The 17,524-nt window shown below is 44.4% G+C and overlaps 3 protein-coding genes and 3 long non-coding RNA genes across 9 annotated transcripts; 2 read left to right on the top strand and 4 right to left on the bottom strand.

The window, feature by feature from the left end:
* The first annotated feature begins 912 nt into the window (after positions 1-912).
* LOC123122133 (beta-glucosidase 31) lies at positions 913-6,771 on the top strand. 2 transcript variants are annotated; one of them, XM_044542275.1, is made up of 13 exons: positions 913-1,264; positions 4,007-4,070; positions 4,156-4,214; positions 4,300-4,375; positions 4,474-4,545; positions 4,655-4,742; positions 4,892-5,147; positions 5,244-5,359; positions 5,443-5,666; positions 5,772-5,797; positions 5,911-6,025; positions 6,127-6,229; positions 6,327-6,771. In XM_044542275.1, the coding sequence occupies exons 1-13, from the start codon at positions 1,109-1,111 to the stop codon at positions 6,541-6,543; spliced, it is 1,572 nt and encodes a 523-aa protein (XP_044398210.1). In that variant the 5' UTR covers positions 913-1,108; the 3' UTR covers positions 6,544-6,771. The 2 variants fall into 2 exon arrangements, with proteins under 2 accessions (XP_044398210.1, XP_044398211.1); XM_044542276.1 differs by lacking the exon at positions 913-1,264 and adding an exon at positions 3,521-3,808.
* On the bottom strand, positions 3,687-5,540 carry LOC123122139 (uncharacterized). Of its 2 annotated transcripts, none has more exons than XR_006460082.1 (6): positions 5,209-5,540; positions 4,867-5,126; positions 4,453-4,762; positions 4,284-4,372; positions 3,979-4,188; positions 3,687-3,827 (listed from the first exon to the last, which is right to left on the bottom strand). It is a non-coding gene; the product is annotated as an uncharacterized lncRNA (long non-coding RNA). The 2 variants fall into 2 exon arrangements; XR_006460083.1 differs by having other exon boundaries at positions 4,453-4,759.
* LOC123122141 (uncharacterized) lies at positions 5,700-10,299 on the bottom strand. Its single transcript, XR_006460086.1, has 3 exons — positions 10,083-10,299; positions 9,026-9,126; positions 5,700-6,268 (listed from the first exon to the last, which is right to left on the bottom strand). It is a non-coding gene; the product is annotated as an uncharacterized lncRNA (long non-coding RNA).
* On the top strand, positions 7,799-12,855 carry LOC123122135 (beta-glucosidase 31). The gene is made up of 13 exons (XM_044542277.1): positions 7,799-8,106; positions 10,109-10,172; positions 10,271-10,329; positions 10,415-10,490; positions 10,598-10,669; positions 10,779-10,866; positions 10,974-11,229; positions 11,325-11,440; positions 11,526-11,749; positions 11,852-11,877; positions 11,989-12,103; positions 12,220-12,322; positions 12,416-12,855. Exons 1-13 carry the CDS (start codon positions 7,954-7,956, stop codon positions 12,630-12,632), a joined length of 1,569 nt encoding a protein of 522 aa, XP_044398212.1. The 5' UTR covers positions 7,799-7,953; the 3' UTR covers positions 12,633-12,855.
* Positions 10,399-11,590, bottom strand: LOC123122140 (uncharacterized). 2 transcript variants are annotated; one of them, XR_006460085.1, is made up of 4 exons: positions 11,354-11,590; positions 10,951-11,208; positions 10,573-10,883; positions 10,399-10,487 (listed from the first exon to the last, which is right to left on the bottom strand). It is a non-coding gene; the product is annotated as an uncharacterized lncRNA (long non-coding RNA). The 2 variants fall into 2 exon arrangements; XR_006460084.1 differs by having other exon boundaries at positions 10,577-10,883.
* LOC123122138 (uncharacterized) lies at positions 12,448-16,832 on the bottom strand. The gene is made up of 3 exons (XM_044542281.1): positions 15,610-16,832; positions 12,885-14,972; positions 12,448-12,651 (listed from the first exon to the last, which is right to left on the bottom strand). Exons 1-2 carry the CDS (start codon positions 16,769-16,771, stop codon positions 14,899-14,901), a joined length of 1,236 nt encoding a protein of 411 aa, XP_044398216.1. The 5' UTR covers positions 16,772-16,832; the 3' UTR covers positions 12,448-12,651; positions 12,885-14,898.
* Between the last annotated feature and the right edge of the window lie 692 nt (positions 16,833-17,524).

Raw genomic sequence — 17,524 nt, 5'->3', positions numbered from 1 at the left:
GGGGAAGGAGGGGTGGAGGCCACGACGACGGGCCAGCTAGCGACGGCGGCGGCCCGATGCGGCCGAATCCGGAGGGGAGGGAGGGGTGGAGGCCACAACGGCGGGCTGGCTGGAGAAGGCGGCCGGATCCGGAGGGGTGGCTTCCGGCGGTGGTGGCAGTGGCTTGGCTTACGGCAGCGTGGTCTGCCATGGCGGCTGGGCAGTGAAAACGCACGGGGTGGATGTTTTTTTTTAATGGCCTTATCCTTTTAGGGCTTTTTACACTTTAGTCTATGCTATTCTACCTATTTGCAACATGTTATGTCATGCCACATCACCCTGTTTAGCGGGACCCACCTGTCATAATTGTGCTCACAACGGTCTAATCGAGCGACTAGTGTTTTTTGCAAAAAAAAAATAACCTCGGAATTAGTGGTTTTTGGCATAAAATTGTAGAAGTGTAGTTTCTGTAATCCTAGACTTCAATGTCGATGTTTTTTACAATTCACTTGCTGTATGTGGGTTCGGATGAAATGTCTCCGGTTTTGAACCCATGATGATGGACTGCATGTCGTCGACAAAAGGAAAAGATGAGGACCTGATGTCGGCTTCCTGTGAATTCGAGGGGCAAAATTATAATTTTCATTAACTAAACCAAAGCAGTTCGCTAAAAAAGTAGGCTGTGAATCTGTGACTTTTTCAGCCGAGTACAGCTGCGCCGCTAGCTAGGCTTGGAAGTCGCAGGATCAGTGGGTCGACGTGGGCGGGGGCGGTGGTCAGCCGACGTGGTCGGCCTGGGCCCCACAAGGCGGTCTCTCGCTGCCAGCCCGCTTGCGTGCGGCTCCGTCCGCTCTGCCTGGCGTTACACGCAGCCGGTCCGGCGAGGTCACAGGCCAGGAGGCCAGATTCCTTTTCTTCCGACGGCCGACCATGACGCCGACGCCAGTCCTATACCACACATACACACACGCACTCGCAGCCGTGCCATTCCCAAGTTTCAGCGGCCGCAGGGCACCGGGAACGGCATATAAAGAGACCGTCAGTTCATCACCCACCACCACCGCCGAGGAAACAGCGCGCGGTGGCCGGCGAAACGACAGAGCTAGCAACCGCTGTCTATATATAGGCGATGAGGACGGCGGGCCGGATGCCGGCGACGAGGGCGCTCTCCAGCGTCCTTTTCCTCCTACTCGCCGTCGCGTCTCAAGGGGCAGCCGCGGCGGCCATCACCAAGGGCGACTTCCCCCCGGGGTTCGTCTTCGGCACCGGCTCCTCCGCTTACCAGGTATGCACAGCATGTTATACTTATACGATTCAGCTCACGCCGGCCAGTCCCGGCTACCCGCCTCGGCCTCGCCGTAGTATATCAGTATATCACCGGTAGGGATCTCTTGTAATTAAAAAAATACAGAGATCATGGCATATACCAAGTGACCAAAAATGTTCTCGATCAGGAAACAACCGTACGAACAGAAAGCCGCATCCTCTTTTCTACTAGTATCAAAGAACAATACTATTATTATCTTTGTGCTGGGCATGAAATTGCTGCCTAGTACGTACTCCCTCTGCAAAAGTGATATATGAGCGTTTAGATTATTAAAATAGTGATTCAAACGCTTTTATATCAATTTACTTTACTTTAGGGAGGGAGCATATGCCAACTTGTTGGTCGATATCCTCTATCTAGCACCACCACACGTCCATCTCCACGTTCATAGATAGTAGAAACAATATAAAAGATCTCCTTTTTACCTTCAAAGCAAAATGGTACTAGAGAGGTTGAGGTTGCATTTGCATGCCGTGTGCTGGTGTATGCTGTTTTCCTCCTCCCGGCCTTCCCTTTTCCTTCACCTGCTCCTCCGCCTTTTTCTCGACGACATTTTCGGTCACACGTGACGCGGCCTATCAAAGTGAACTGAGCCATCGATCAGACGGGTGGAACAGGGCGTGCGAGAAAGTAAGGGACATGGAATTTCCACGGCCAAAGAACATTTCTTATTTATTTCCTTTCCACGTGTTCTGGCCATATTTTCCTGATCTAATCCGAAGTGAATGAATAATGTGGCGATGCTGGATAGTTAATGTTCCATTCCTGAGTATACTTGTACTTGTGTTGAACTGTTGACGGCAACAGTAGAGTACGTAGTTCAACCTTCAACGCCCAAAAAAGGCAAAACTGTGGAGTAGTTCGAAACATGCAGCTGCTTAAATGCAGGGTCCATCTCCGACCAACACAAACAGTCTTTCTAATAATGTTATTATAACCATAAAACTCGATTCAAGTTAAGCAACCAATCACAGACAGCCTGTGCCTATGCTTCGTTTTCCTGAGGACGACGTTTTCGTACCATATAGTCTTCAGAACAGAACCCAGATGCCGTTTTCTCACCAGTTTCTTTCGTCGACTTCATTTCGATGTCACCGGGTCAATTTCTCTTTTGTCCACTTATGTTTTCGGCTGGAGCTAAACGGAGTATCTTAATCAGTGAAAACGGCAAATTGGCGGTGGTGTAATGCAGTAATGGTGATGGTAGGATTGGAACCGTAAATAGCCTGAAACTCTGAAGAATGCAGGGGAATAAATGGTGGTCCATTTATGTTGTTAGGGATTAGGACCCGAGAGTCCAGAAAAGGGTCAAAACTAAGAAAAATGGGTCCAAATTATAACTCGGCGTTTGCTCTTGAGACTGCCGGTTTTAGAGAGAATGCTCAAAATTTGGACCTCAAGGACTATTATTGATAGAGAGAACGGTCGAAATTAACTGCCTTTGCTCTTAGGACTCTGCTGTTTGAATCATCAGAATTCGGACGACAGGTACTAGTAATTTGTACGTGCTTTGCACGTTATATTATCATCTGTAATCAATACTAAATCATTCAAATTAAACTAAATATCCTATATTATGATAGAATTATCGTGTAACTTTCAAAAAGTACATGTGCCTTTTCTAATGGGAACTCGTGTAAACATTTTTTTTTTGCTCTTCACATCAAATCATAGTATCAGAACCAATTTCTATATGAAGAATCATTAGACAGAGCATATCTTTTTGAAAGCAAATAAATGTTATTGACATGTCAATGAAATCTTTTTGTTTTTTTAATTCAAACTTAATATAGAGAAAAAAGTTTGATGTAATAACTTCCACCTTTTCACACAATTAATTCAGAGTTCTATAAATTGCATTTAATCTGTGTGTCCTCGACCTCACAACTTTTTAAATAACTTAGCATCCTGTTGGGAAAAATAAAGTAAAATGTAAATCTAAATTTTCTGCTGGTTATTTGACTATTTCTCACGACGACCAGCAACCACGTGTAATACTATTTCCTATAGTATAATTACTTACTTTGATAAAAATAAGAAATGCTTCCGTGCATGCATTTAACAATACACGCGTGAGTAGTAAATTGCTAGTGTTGTACTATAGGCTGATAGCCTTTGCATGCACACCTGTCTGGATACTTCTAGCTTGTACGAGTACTACCCACGTAAAATGAGTGAATATAGTACGTATGACAGGACGGTGCGAAGCCATCGGCGGAATATAATAGAGAAGATTGCCTTCGTCGAGAGAGGCGGAAGGTGGGGGACTGGGGGTGAGCCAGCGGCTGCTGGTGCATGCTTGGAGCGGAGGAGGACGTCCGCCTGTGCAGAGCAACGGATGGTGTGCGGGAGGAGTTCAGTCCAGAAGAATCGAGAAGGGCCTGACAGAAACAAAAACAGTCTGAGCCGTCAGATGTACCCATATCGACGGCCACCTTTCTTTGGATTCGCTCCTTCTTAGTCCGTTGGATCTGCAGAATCGACGACTCACACTATTTTGAGGTGAAGTTTGGCGGGAACACTGTACACATGGTGGTAAATCGGAAGTTCAAAAACTGCTGTATTATAGTAGTAGAGATAGAGAAAACAAAAATCTGGGATTGTATAAAATACTCCCTCCGTCCCATAATATAAGAGCCGTGTATCAAGAGGGAGTAGTTTGTTGTACGTACCGGCCTGAACATTCGGCTGATTTTCCAGATTGAAGGCGCAGTTGCAGAGGACGGAAGAAAACCCAGCATCTGGGACACGTTCACACACTCAGGTTAATTTCACCCACGCACTGTGAGCCTGAATCTGCCACACATTATCGCATTGTCAATTATAACATGGAGTTTTAACATCCACAGGCTACTCTGCCGATGGAGCCACTGCTGATGTGACTGCAGATCAGTATCATAAGTACAAGGTTAGTTTGTGAGACCAAGTAATGTTAAATGGATGAATTTCCAGACCAATAAGGCGGTGCTAAACTTACTGTGATAAACCACCAGGAAGATGTAAAGCTTTTGAGCGAGATGGGCGTCGATGCATACAGATTTTCCATTGCCTGGCCTAGGCTTATTCCTGGTAAGGCCATACCGGCAGTATTAGTAAAAGCACTACATATATTGAATAAGGAAAGTTAAGAATGGCACTGAACTGACTTCTGTTTGCAATCCATGAAGATGGCCGAGGAGCTGTCAATCCAAAGGGACTGGAGTACTACAACAACCTTATCAATGAACTCCTTAGTCATGGTATTTGATCCTTGGCATACTGAATCCTCCATTTAGGAATGAAATTCATGGGTCTCCAGATGTCCAGTTGCGCAGAGATGAACTGTGCATCTTCCTGTGTTTCATGTAGGAATCCAGCCTCATGTGACGATATATCATTTCGACTTCCCTCAAGCTCTTCAAGATGAATACCGTGGGATGCTTAGTCGTAAATTCATGTACTTATCTTCTTGCCCTACTATTCAATGTCATTAGTGCAAGTGCAATTCTTGCCCTACTATTCAATGTCATTAGTGCAAGTGCAATTTCACAAGGGAATAAAAAATAATGGTTCTTTTTTACCCTTTTTTTTGTCACATGGTTGCAGAGATGACTACACAGCATATGCAGATGTGTGCTTCAAGAACTTTGGCGACAGGGTGAAATACTGGAGCACCGTGAATGAGCCGAACATTGAGCCCATTGGCGGATACGATGTAGGATTCTTTCCACCACGGCGATGCTCCTCCCCCTTCGGCATCAGTTGTGACAATGGCAACTCTACCACTGAGCCCTACATAGTAGCTCACCATCTTCTGCTTGCACATGCCTCAGCAGCGTCCCTGTATAAAGGAAAGTACCAGGTTAGGAACAATGCCACCTTTTACAGAACCAACATGTTCATTTGAGATTAACCATTCTCACATGTGCAATATTCCTTCTTATTTCTTGTTAATCAGGCCAAGCAAGGAGGGAAAATTGGACTCACATTGCTCTGCTGGTGGAACGAGCCTGCGACACAAACACCTGAGGATATAGCAGCAGCTGCAAGGATGAATGACTTCCACATTGGATGGTATGTTTCTACATTTCAAGTTTAACAAGGACAGCTGAAATGTGTATGTAACTACAGCTAAAGATCTTGTGATCATGACACAGGTATATGCATCCATTGGTGCATGGAGATTACCCCCCATTGATGAGGAAGAATGTTGGGTCCAGGCTACCATCTTTCACCGCTGAAGAGCTAAAGAGAGTGCGTGGGTCTTTTGATTTTGTCGGATTTAACCACTACGGTGCCGCTTATGTGAAGGCTGATCTTAGCAAGCTGGATCAGAATCTGAGAGATTACATGGGTGATGCAGCCGTGAAATATGACACCAGTAAGAATATTAATAACCTGAAGCCCTGTCATGTGTTATACTATGTGCCACAATGCAATGAGAGAAATGGATTAACCTAACTCTTCTGCAAATGTATTCTTGCAGTGCCATTCTTGAACTTGAACAACCAGGTATTTGATGATACAACTAATTTAATCTCTAATCAATTTAGTTGGGAAATGAACTTTGTTCCCAATAAACTAAATCATTTGTATGTCTGTGTGGCTAAAATTAAACGTAACAGCTCCTGTTTGGGTTGAAAATGGATTTTATGTCGTCGACACCGTGGTCTCTGAAGAAAATGCTGGAGCATCTCCAGCTCAAATACAAGAACCCTGTAGTCATGATCCATGAGAACGGTAAATTCTACTCAAGCAGAACTTTCAGCGACCATAAAACATCATGATCCCAAGGAATCGTCAACCTGAAATATCATGTCTTGAATGTTCATATTTACCAGGAGCTGCTAGCATTGCGGATCCTTCTGCTGGGAACGCCCCCGACGACGAGTTCAGGTCGCAGTACCTGCAGGACTACATCGAGGCGACCCTCGAATCCAGCAGGTACCAACACATTCATCTCAGTCAAGAGCAACATGACACCTGAAACAAATTGACAACAGTTATCTCACCATTCTCCTCTCTTTTGATGGATTATCAGGAACGGGTCGAACGTGCAGGGCTACTTCGTGTGGTCGTTTCTGGACGTGTTCGAGTATCTGTTCGGCTATCGCATGGGCTTTGGCCTCTATGGCGTCGACTTCAACTCCGAGGAGAGGACGAGGTACCAGAGGCACTCCGCCAAGTGGTTCGCCGGCTTCCTCCATGGAGGCAAGCTCCGGCCAGTGGCTCTGCCTGGGAAGGCCTATTCCCAGTGATCTTGACACACTTGTCCGATCTTCCCACGAAGAGGAGAATGCACGAATAAGCCTGGGAGGATGGTTGGGTGTTGTTTTTGGATGGTAATTGGATTTTGCTTGGGCAGTAGGGTTTATATATAGGTCTCTGCTTCTTTGGATTCGATTGTTCCTATAATATGTGTGTCTATGTTGATGTATATGCGGAAAATATTAATATGTTGATATGCAAGGTGTTGGATCTGGTCAGTAGTTCGAGATCGAAATCACATACCTGCAATGCTGCAAAATCTCAATTTTCATTCAATATAGTACCATATACAAATGCATTGGCTGTGAAGATGATCAAGGCACACACATGTTGTGGTGACCAAACAAAGAGCCTCCTGATATTATCACTATGCTGTATTGACCAAACAACGTAGTGCCCCTCAACTGCAAGCCAAACAAGGAAGGTCTGTTGTGTAGGCCAGATTCCAACATTGGGAGTAGTTTAGAACAGAAACTGGATGTGGTTGAACTATACTATATCACGAAAGGGCCAGGTTTGTCGAACAAAAAAAAAAAACTCATTCCAGCGGGGTGGCGCTTTATAATCTACTCCCTCCGTCCGGGTTTATTAGGCCTCTTAGCATCACAAGCATGTCTTTTTTTATAAGGCCTCGCTTTGAAAAGGTGCATACATGCAATCAAGTTGATGGCCGGCCTCGAGCTCAGGCAGGTTGTCGTTGGTGCGAAGGGCGTACGCACTCAAGGTGCTTGAGAAAATGCTGCTGCTGTATTAGAGAGATGGACACATCTGCTGTATGTGGGTTTGGATGAAATTTTTGACGAAAGGGTTTGGATGAAATGTCTCCAGTTTTGAAACCATGATGAACTGAATGTCGACTTCCTGTAAATTCAAGTGGCAAAAAAGATGCAATTTAATTAAACCAAAAGTAGTCTGTGTCTGGGAGTACAGGTACAGCTGCGCCGCTAAGCTTGGGAAGTCGCAGGAACAGTGGGTCCATGGTGGTCGACGTGGCCGGGAACGGGAACGGGAACGGTGGTCAGCCGACGTGGTGGGCCCTGCCCGGCCTCTTCCAATCCTCGAGAAGGGACAAAGCGGCCTCTCGCTGCCCGCTTGCGTGCGGCTCCGTCCGCTCTGCCTGGCGTTACACGCAGCCGGTCCGGCGAGGTCACAGGCCAGGAGGCCAGATTCCTTTTCTTCCGACGGCCGACCATGACGCTGACGCGAGTCCTATACCACACATACACACACGCACTCGCAGCCATTCCATCCCATTCCCAAGCTTCAGCGACCGCAGGGCACCGGGAACGGCATATAAAGAGACCATCAGTTCATCACCCACCCCACCACCACTGCCGAGGAAACAGCGCGCGGTGGCCGGCGAAACGACAGAGCTAGCAACAGCTGTCTATACATAGGCGATGAGGACGGCGGGCCGGACGCCGGCGACGAGGACGCTCTCGTGTGTCCTTTTCCTTCTCGTCGCCGTCGCGTCTCTGGCGTCCGCCGCCGCCATCACCAAGGGCGACTTCCCGCCGGGGTTCGTCTTCGGCACCGGCTCCTCTGCTTACCAGGTGCATACTACCATGCCACTTAGTACAATATCATCAGTACACAAATCGCCGGTGGTTTGTGGGGATTTCTCCTAGTATCACAGTCGAAAGTCACACCAGCATCTACGTATACGTAATTAAAACAGACAGAGATACCATGTTACGTACTATGTGACCCAAACATTTCTCGATCAGGAAACAAACGTACGGAAAGCCACATCCCGCGTGTTGGTTCTATTCTGTCAACGTATACTACTCCCTCTGTAAAACTAATATAAGACCTTCTATAGATCACTAAGTCTGCACCCCATGAACAGCAAAACCAAATACGTAACATATTAGAAGAAATCTAACAATTCCGATTTTTTTTGGCATGGTAGGTATTTCAGTGCGTGAGGTTCGAGCCAAATTTCAGTTCATTTTGGCATCCGAGATGCTCTCGGCGAATAAAATATGGGAGTTGTTTGAAATAGTGTACTGTTCGGTCTGCTTTTTTTTTTGCTGAGAGCTACTCAGATGTCTACACGAGAAGAAATTTGGCACGGACCTCAGGCACTGAAACTTCTTCCATGCAAAAAAAGTTGGAATTTTATGAAGTTTTTTAGTATTGTTTTGATTTTACTGTTCATAGGGTGCAGATGAGCCCGGGCCCAGAAATTGATATTCGTTAAATTAGTTATTATATTAGTTTACAGAGAGAGTACTAGTTTAGCCTACAAAAACATCTTATATTTTGATACGGAGGTAATATTATTTTTGTGCAGGGCATGAAATTGCTGCCAACTACTCCCTCCATTTCAAAATAAGTCACTCAACTTTGTACTAACTTCTCGTTCCATATCCTCTATATAGCACCACCGCACGTTCATACATGCAAACAATGAAAGATCTCCTCTTTACCTTCAAAAAAGGAAACACTAGAGAGGTTGCATTTGCATACCGTGTGCGTTTTCCCCTTTCCTGGTGTTGTTTTCCTCCCTTTTCCTTCACCTGCTCCTTCGCCTTTTTCTTGACGACATTTTCTGTCACCCGTGACGCGGCCTATCAATGTGAACTGAGCCATCAATCGGACGGGTGGAACAGGGCGTGCAAGAAAGTAATGGACATGGAATTTCTGGGGCCAAAGAGCTTTTTCTTCTTCTTCTTTTTTTTCCCATGTGTTCTGGCCATGTTTTTCTTATCTGATCTGAAGAGGATGAACAATGCGGGCATGTGGCGATGCTGGATAACTATACTTGTACTTGTGTTGATGCAACAGTAGAGTGGTTCAATGTCCAAAAAAGTCAAAATCGTGAAGTAGTAGTTCGGAAAATGCAGTTGCTTAAATTTAGGGTCCAACTCTGACCAACACAAAGCTTTCTTTCTAATGTCATCCCTAAACTCAATCCAAGTTAAGCAACCAGTTTCTTTTGGTAGTTTGTATAAAAAGACATGGTGGTTTCAGTTAAATGAAATCAGAGAGGATGCTCCCTTTATTATAAAAAGTTAAGCAACCAGTCACAGGCAGCCTATGCTTACACTCTGTTCCTGCCAACGACGTTTTCGTCCCATATAGTCTTTCAGAAAACAACCCAAATGCCGTTTCCTCACCAGTTTCTTTCGTCGACTTCATTTCGACGTCACCAGGTTAATTTCTCTTTTGGCTACTTCTTTCTGTTTTTTGGCTGGAGCGAAACAGAGCATCTTAATAAGTGAAAGCTGCAAATAGGCGGTCGTGTTGGCAGGATTGGAACCATAAATAACCCAAAGCTCTCAAGACTCAAGAGTGGTGGGAGAAAAAAAATAGTGGTCCATCTTATGTTGCTACGGTTAGGACCTGAGAGTCCAGACAAGGGTAAAAACTAAGAAAAAGCGGTCCAAATAATAATAATAATAATTAGAGAGAATGGTCAAAACTAACTGCCTTTGATCTTAAAGACTCTGCTGTCTGAAATCAGAATTCGGATAACAAGTTAATAAAAATGTTTGACTTGTATAAAATACTTTGTTGTGCATACCGGTCTGAATATTTGGCTGGTTCCAGATTGAAGGTGCGGTTGCAGAGGACGGAAGAAAACCCAGCATCTGGGACACATTCACGCACTCAGGTTAGGTTAATTTCACCGGTTCCCCCACACCCTGTGAGCCTGAATCTGCCACGCATTATCGCATTGCAAATGATAACATGGAGTTTTAACATCCACAGGTTACTCTGCCGATGGAGCCACTGCTGATGTGACTGCAGATCAGTATCATAAGTACAAGGTTAGTTTGTGAGACCAAGTGATGTTAAACAGATGAATTTTCAGAACAAGAATTGGGTGCTAAACTCACTCTGATAAACAACCAGGAAGATGTAAAGCTTTTGAGCCAGATGGGCGTGGACGCATATAGATTTTCCATTGCCTGGCCTCGGCTTATTCCTGGTAAGGCCATACCGACAGTATTAGTAAAAGCACTACATAAATTGAATAATGTGTTTCAGAGAAGTTAAGAATGGCACTGAACTGACTTCTGTTTGCAATCCATGAAGATGGCCGAGGAGCTGTCAATCCAAAAGGACTGGAGTACTACAACAACCTTATCAATGAACTCCTTAGTCATGGTATTTGATCCTTGGCATACTGAATCCTTCATTTATGAAAGAAATCACAAGATTTCCAAATGTCCAGCTGTGCAGAGATAAATCGTGCGTCTTCCTCTGTTTCATGTAGGAATTCAGCCTCACGTAACGATATATCATTTCGACTTCCCTCAGGCTCTTCAAGATGAATACCATGGGATGCTTAGTCGTAAATTCATGTAATTTCTTCTTTTCCCTATTATTCAATGTCATTAGTGCAAGTGCAATTTCATAAAGGAAGAAAAAATAATGGTTCTTTTTACCCTTTTTTGTCACATGGTTGCAGAGATGACTACACGGCGTATGCAGATGTGTGCTTCAAGAACTTTGGCGACAGGGTGAAATACTGGAGCACCGTGAATGAGCCAAACATTGAGCCCATTGGCGGATACGATGTAGGATTCCTTCCACCACGGCGATGCTCCTCCCCATTCGGCATCAGTTGCGACAATGGCAACTCTACCACTGAGCCCTACATAGTAGCTCACCATCTTCTGCTTGCACATGCCTCAGCAGCGTCCCTGTATAAAGAGAAGTATCAGGTTAGAAACGATGCCATCTTTACAGAACCAACCTGTTAATTTGGGATTGGTCATTCTCACAGGTCTAATATTCCTTTCTATTTATTGATAATCAGGGCAAGCAAGGAGGAAAACTTGGACTCACATTGCTCTGCTGGTGGTTCGAGCCTGCAACACAAACACCTGAGGATATGACAGCAGCTGCAAGGATGAATGACTTCCACATTGGATGGTACGTTCTTCTACATTTCAAGTTCAACAAGGACAGCTAGAATGTGTGCGTAACTAGAGCTAAAGATGTTGTAATCATGACACAGGTATATGCATCCATTGGTGCATGGAGACTACCCACCAGTGATGAGGAAGAATGTTGGGTCCAGGCTACCATCTTTCACCGCTGAAGAGCTAAAGAGAGTGCGTGGGTCTTTTGATTTTGTCGGATTTAACCATTACGGTGCCGCTTATGTGAAGGCTGATCTTAGCAAGCTGGATCAGAAGCTGAGAGATTACATGGGTGATGCAGCCGTGAAATATGACACCGGTAAGAATATTAATAACCTGAAGTCCTGTCATGTGTTATACTATGTGCCACAATGCAATGAGAGAAATGAAACTTAACTCTTCTGCAAATGTATTCTTGCAGTGCCATTTTTGAACTCAAAGAACCAGGTATTTGATGATACAAGTCATTCCGTCACTAATCAATTTAGTTCGAAAATGAACTTTGTTCCCAATAAACTAAATCATTTGTGTGTGTGTGGCTAAAATTAAATGCAACAGCTCCTGTTTGGGTTGAAAATGGGTTTCATGTCATCAACAGCGTGGTCTATGAGGAAAATGCTGGAGCATCTGCAGGTCAAATACAAGAACCCTGTGGTCATGATCCACGAGAATGGTAAATTCTACTGACCGAACTTTCAGCTACCTTAAAATGCATGATTCTGTAAGGTCATCAACTTTTGATCACTCATCAACCTGAAATACCATTTCGTCAATGATCATATCCATCAGGAGCTGCCAGCATTGCTGATCCCTCCGGTAGGAACGCCCCCGACGATGAGTTCAGGTCGCAGTACCTGCAGGATTACATCGAGGCGACCCTCCAATCCAGCAGGTACCAACACCATCCATTCATCTCAGTAGAGGACACCTGAAAGAAACTGATGCAGTTTGCTCACCATTCTCCTCTCTGTTGCTGGGTGATCAGGAACGGCTCGAATGTGCAGGGCTATTTCGTGTGGTCATTCCTGGACGTATTCGAGTACCTCTTCGGCTACCGCATGGGCTATGGCCTCTACGGTGTGGACTTCAGCTCCAAGGAGAGGACGAGGTACCAGAAGCACTCCGCCAAGTGGTTCGCCGGTTTCCTCCATGGTGGTGAGCTCAGGCCGGCGGCTCTGCCCGGCAAGGCCTATTCCCAATGATCTTGACACTTCTTCAGGCCTTCGTAGCCAGCAAAGAGAAGGATGCACGAATAAGCCCGGATAGTTGGGTGTTATTTTTGGATGGAAGTTGAATTTAGCTTGGGCAGTAGGTTTTACAGGTCTCTGCTTCTTTGGATTCGATTGTTCCTAATCCTATGTATATGTTTATGTCGATGTATATGCTGAAAATATTAATACATTGCTACACAAATTGTCGGGTTTAGTCATTAGTCTGTGAGTGAAATCACATACCTGAATTTAGACAGTATCGGCGGAGTCTCAATTTTGGTTTCAATGGCATATACATGGGCTGTAAAGATGAAGAAACCACATACATGTGCCTGATATTGTGGCAATGTCCAGATGACCAAACAAAGGCAGTGCCTCCCTGCTACAAGCATAATCCAAGAGAAACAGCAGCAGCACTCATTCAGCATTCTCTCATAATAACTGATTCAGTATTCTGGTACAGTGGTCAGAGCTATTCATGCAGCAGCCAATAGCTATTAAGCCAGTAAAATCATGATTTGTTCAGACTAGCACACAGGAGGACTTCTAAATGGTATTGGCGCCAGCGCCAGCGCGTGACAGAATATGACAACAATCTGACACTGAAGATGATCTCCAAATGTAAGTGCTTGTATGGCCAACCAACAACAAATCAAGCACAGCTACAACCAATACATAGTTAACACAAACATGACTAATTCTGCACAATCTTTACTAGCAAGTAGATACGAATTGTTGCTACCAGTCATCAGGGTTACTTGTTCTCTCCTATTTATTCTGCTGTCAAATAAATGTCTTCTCTCAGCATGTAATTGGTTCTGATATATGTGGGATCGGTTCACACAAGAGGCTTCTAAGCAGCTTCGCTAACTACGAAGGAAACAATAATGTCAGTAATTCCGACTCTCATTACTCACCCGGACCAAGATTAAGCTGTAAATTCTCAGCTAGTTCCAAACGTAAAATCTGGCAACACAGTTCAGAGTTTATTGGTTGTGCGCACCAAACAATGCAGATGCTGGGGGCACCGCTTCCTTTTTACAAAAAGAAGTTATGGAGTCAATGCTCGAACCTTCCCAGGTAAATCAGTTTAGCAAAAATATCAGATGGAAACTAACAAACAGAGACAGGTAACACGAGGCACAAAATTGGAAGAGGCGTCTGCAGATTTGTACTGATAGTCTGATACATATACTGTTTACATAGTCTTCAGTTTCCATCAGGTGACAACAGCTTTGGTAAATACCTCCAGATAGACGGCCAGGATGACTTGGCTGACTGGGAAAGAGGATTATACTAGGGACCAGGGGGGTGATGCAAACAGGTAGTAGGTTGAAACTTCTTACGTGATGAAAACATCAACAAGGGAAATCTAATATACGTAACAAACTGAACATCCAGTCTCTGTCAAACTTCCTAACTGACAAGAATCAGAAGAAGAAAAATAAGATCACGGTGATCCTATCGTGTTAAATGGCAACATCCTCCGCCAGAATCAAACAGAGCCCCCGAATTATCGAGCCGCAGTTGCCTATCATGGCATATGAGGACATAAAATGTTCAAGTACATAGCTAATATGACTAAGTCGGGGATATGCAAATACAAGATTATTGGTCTAAATATCCACAATGAAATAGAGACTGAAAATTATATATTCTTCTAATTTGACCAAGGTTTATATCACTGTTGCTCCAACAGGTGCCCTAAAATAGGGCACCCACAAGAAGACAACCATGATGTATTTTGCAACACCTGTCTTAGGGCATCTATTAGAGTTGGAGGTTTTTGGTGTTGTAAAAAAGCACTTTTAGGTGTTGCAAATTTTTCTCCAGCCACAGTTTAGTATCTTATTATAGGCACCTATTGGAGATGCTCTAAGAAGTAGGGCCAGGAGATAGGAGCTAGATAGCGGTTGCCCTCAAAATATGATCTACCGTAGGTGGTGACATCTGAGGAACATATGTGCATGAGAGAACTATAGGATTCTCTCTGAGATTTTGGTCCTTGAAAAAGAATACAAAACGGGCAAGAAGAAACAAAAGTGGTCACATCCAATAAAATACTACATAATACGCAGCTTGTTTACAACTGAAACAAATTTGATCCCAATCTACTAGATAGGTCGCGAACAGCTTAAATATTCAGAGGATACACAGTTTGCAGGATTATATCAAAATGTCGACAAGGTAATAAATAAATAAACATGTATCAGAAGCAAAATGCACATCGCGGGTTTAATTAACACATTATGGTAGCTTATCTGATAGGACAATTAGGTGATGTACTGCTTGACATTTCAGTTCCATCATCTCTACCACCAGCTGCCCAGTCTACAAGAAAAAGAAAACAAATAAAGTAACCAAAAGATCTATAAAAATTTAACACAGAAAGAGAGGGCGAAGGTGCAACAGTTACGACTTGCATCAATTTACCATTACATATTCATGTAACCTGAGCAGACCACTAGCTTTTGCCTCAAGGTTAGGAATATGTAAATAAAGCCATATATAGTACCTATGAGAGCACACTTCCTCTAAACAAAACGAATCATTCCAAACAGTAATGATCATCTACCTACTAATAAAGCCATTTTCAGACTGTTGAGCCAATCAAAGGAAATGAGTTTTCCAGAGCTACTCTGGAGTGAAGTTATTCCATGCTAAGTCAGATGCACTAATGGTAATATTCTTGAACGAATACATTCTGGTGGAGAAAAATATCTCGACTGCTTAAATTTGAATACCTTATAGTAAGTAAATAAAAGCATAACGAACTATAGACAAGAGACAGTAATAAAAATAATTTTGCTTTCACATGGTCCAATGAAATATATACAAACATCACCATGAGTTCAGAAACTGAGGAAGCAAGTATATAACTTATGCATGAATTGCTAGGCAACCTTTAACCACACAACAAAAGATAATTAGTTTTTGTTACTATAGCAATGCAAGGGTCGGCTATTACCTGCAGCATAAAAGCTTGTGTAGGGGAAATGGGTGAAGATGGACTTGAATTGAAAACGGTTATCGAACTGCATTGAGTCGAGTTGAATCATGAAGGAACCACTAGATGTCCCCAGAAATATCACATTGTGATCCTCATCGTACCCCTGTATCCTGGTCCAGAAGACCTGGACGGACTGTCTTGGCCAAAGGTGCTTTGTCAGATCAATGGTTTTCTGAAGGGCCCATGTAGCAACATCATCAGAATTGACCTTTCGCTCCCACAGCCGCATGGTCAGTTCTGTCAACATGATGAGTCCAAGACTACTTTCCTCTTTCCGCACGATCTGAAAGCCAGAACGACGACCTTGGTCTACTGGCTTCTCAACTACAACAAGCTTCTGCATTTCAAAATCAAACTCAAGGATAACACCTTCAATTACTTGGATAAACCACCAATAAAGTGCATTCCCAACCAGGACACCGTGCATTCTCCGACTACTCAATGTGTACCAATCTTTAGTTGCTGAGATAACATTTCCCCATAGGCCAGACTTGGATTTGTAGAGGCATACAGATACACTTGCGTTGTCTTCACCACCTCGCACCAAAGCCAATTTAAAAGAGCTCAAGTCGCAGTCACCGTGCACATGGCAAGGGTCGTCGTCACCGGCAGCGCAGAGCACCGCCGCGTATAGGATGTCCATCTCTCTAGTGTTGCCAAACTCTGTTGGAAAAGCTACTCGGCGCTGGTGACCGGAGATGGGGTTCCACACCACGGCCTCGGGCCGATTCTTGTTGAGGAAAAGGGCTAGGCCGTGGCGGCATTCCACAAAGGCCAACCTCTCGTCGCGGCAGCGCTGCTGCGGCAGGGAGAAACGCGCGGCGGGGATGCGGTCGGGCGGATCCAGCGTGGGAGTGAAGACGTAACCGATATCTAGGTCCAAGTAGAAGCAGCCGAGGAGTGGGGGCTTCCGGTAGTGCGCGCGGAAGCGGCGGCGGAAGCCCGGATCGGAGACGAGGCGGCGCCAGCGCTTGCAGACCACGGAGGCGCGGAGTAGGGAGGACGGCTGCGGAGGAAGGAGGAGTAGGATCTCACGGAGGAGGTCGTCGTTGTCCAGCGGCGGCGCAGGCGCCGGGAGCGGCATGACGGGGGGCGCAAGACGGCGGCGGCGGCGGTCCATGGAAACCTCCCCAATTTCTCGTTTGGGGACAATGGTTTAACCGACTTGAGATCTGCCCCCTTTACAAACCTGTACCTTTTTTTTCTTTTTCTTTTGGGACCCTTTTGCTATTACCGTAAACTTTGCTATTTTTGAAGCAAGTCTTTATACAGTACGTATTTTTAGGACAGTCTTCAGAGCAACTCTAGCGGATGCCCTATATTCTCGTCTCACAAAAATAATTACTGCTTGCTCTAAAACGAATTTGCGGCACCGCGGGCGATCGGGTGGCACAGATGTCGCAAACCCGTACCGCAAAAAATCGGCATTCTGCCCCATCGCACACGGTGCCGCAAAAAAAAAATCATTGTTTTGAACAACATAATGTAAATAAAACAACAATATAAATCAAACTTATTGATGGTTTAACATAATATGATATAATAATCCTCTCAATTACAACAAATGTTCAAAACTGAAAAATTATAGCAATAACAACATGGTGCTCAATTAAAAGAATTATTCAAATCACACACAAATAAGACCAAATAAATAAAATGGGAGTCTATCTTCAATATAGTTGTCGCTGGTGCTCAATGAAATCATTGCGGACCTGAGTGTGTGTGGCATTGTCTCCAATACAGTTACGACTTGACATTGCTATCAATATTCTCATAGAAAAACTTTAAGTTTAAATCCCTCTTATCCTCGATGATCCTGTTGTGTAGAATTACACATGCAATCATGATATTTGAGAGGGATTTCTTAACACAG

The sequence above is a fragment of the Triticum aestivum genome, chromosome 5D, assembly GCF_018294505.1.
Source record: "Triticum aestivum cultivar Chinese Spring chromosome 5D, IWGSC CS RefSeq v2.1, whole genome shotgun sequence".
Taxonomy (NCBI): domain Eukaryota; kingdom Viridiplantae; phylum Streptophyta; class Magnoliopsida; order Poales; family Poaceae; genus Triticum; species Triticum aestivum.
Note: the sequence above shows the minus strand (reverse complement) of the source record. Positions and strands in the feature narration are given on the sequence as shown.

Excerpts from the sequence above, each read along its gene's own strand:
- LOC123122138 (XM_044542281.1), bottom strand. The coding sequence starts at position 16,771 with ATGGACCGCCGCCGCCGCCGTCTTGCGCCCCCCGTCATGCCGCTCCCG. Across the intron at positions 14,973-15,609 it reads CACAAGCTTTTATGCTGCAG|ACTGGGCAGCTGGTGGTAGA; the intron begins GTAATAGCCGAC and ends TTTTTCTTGTAG.
- LOC123122133 (XM_044542275.1), top strand. The coding sequence starts at position 1,109 with ATGAGGACGGCGGGCCGGATGCCGGCGACGAGGGCGCTCTCCAGCGTC. Across the intron at positions 5,360-5,442 it reads AATGACTTCCACATTGGATG|GTATATGCATCCATTGGTGC; the intron begins GTATGTTTCTAC and ends ATCATGACACAG. Across the intron at positions 6,026-6,126 it reads AGTCATGATCCATGAGAACG|GAGCTGCTAGCATTGCGGAT; the intron begins GTAAATTCTACT and ends CATATTTACCAG.
- LOC123122135 (XM_044542277.1), top strand. The coding sequence starts at position 7,954 with ATGAGGACGGCGGGCCGGACGCCGGCGACGAGGACGCTCTCGTGTGTC. Across the intron at positions 8,107-10,108 it reads CCGGCTCCTCTGCTTACCAG|ATTGAAGGTGCGGTTGCAGA; the intron begins GTGCATACTACC and ends GGCTGGTTCCAG. Across the intron at positions 10,173-10,270 it reads GGACACATTCACGCACTCAG|GTTACTCTGCCGATGGAGCC; the intron begins GTTAGGTTAATT and ends TAACATCCACAG.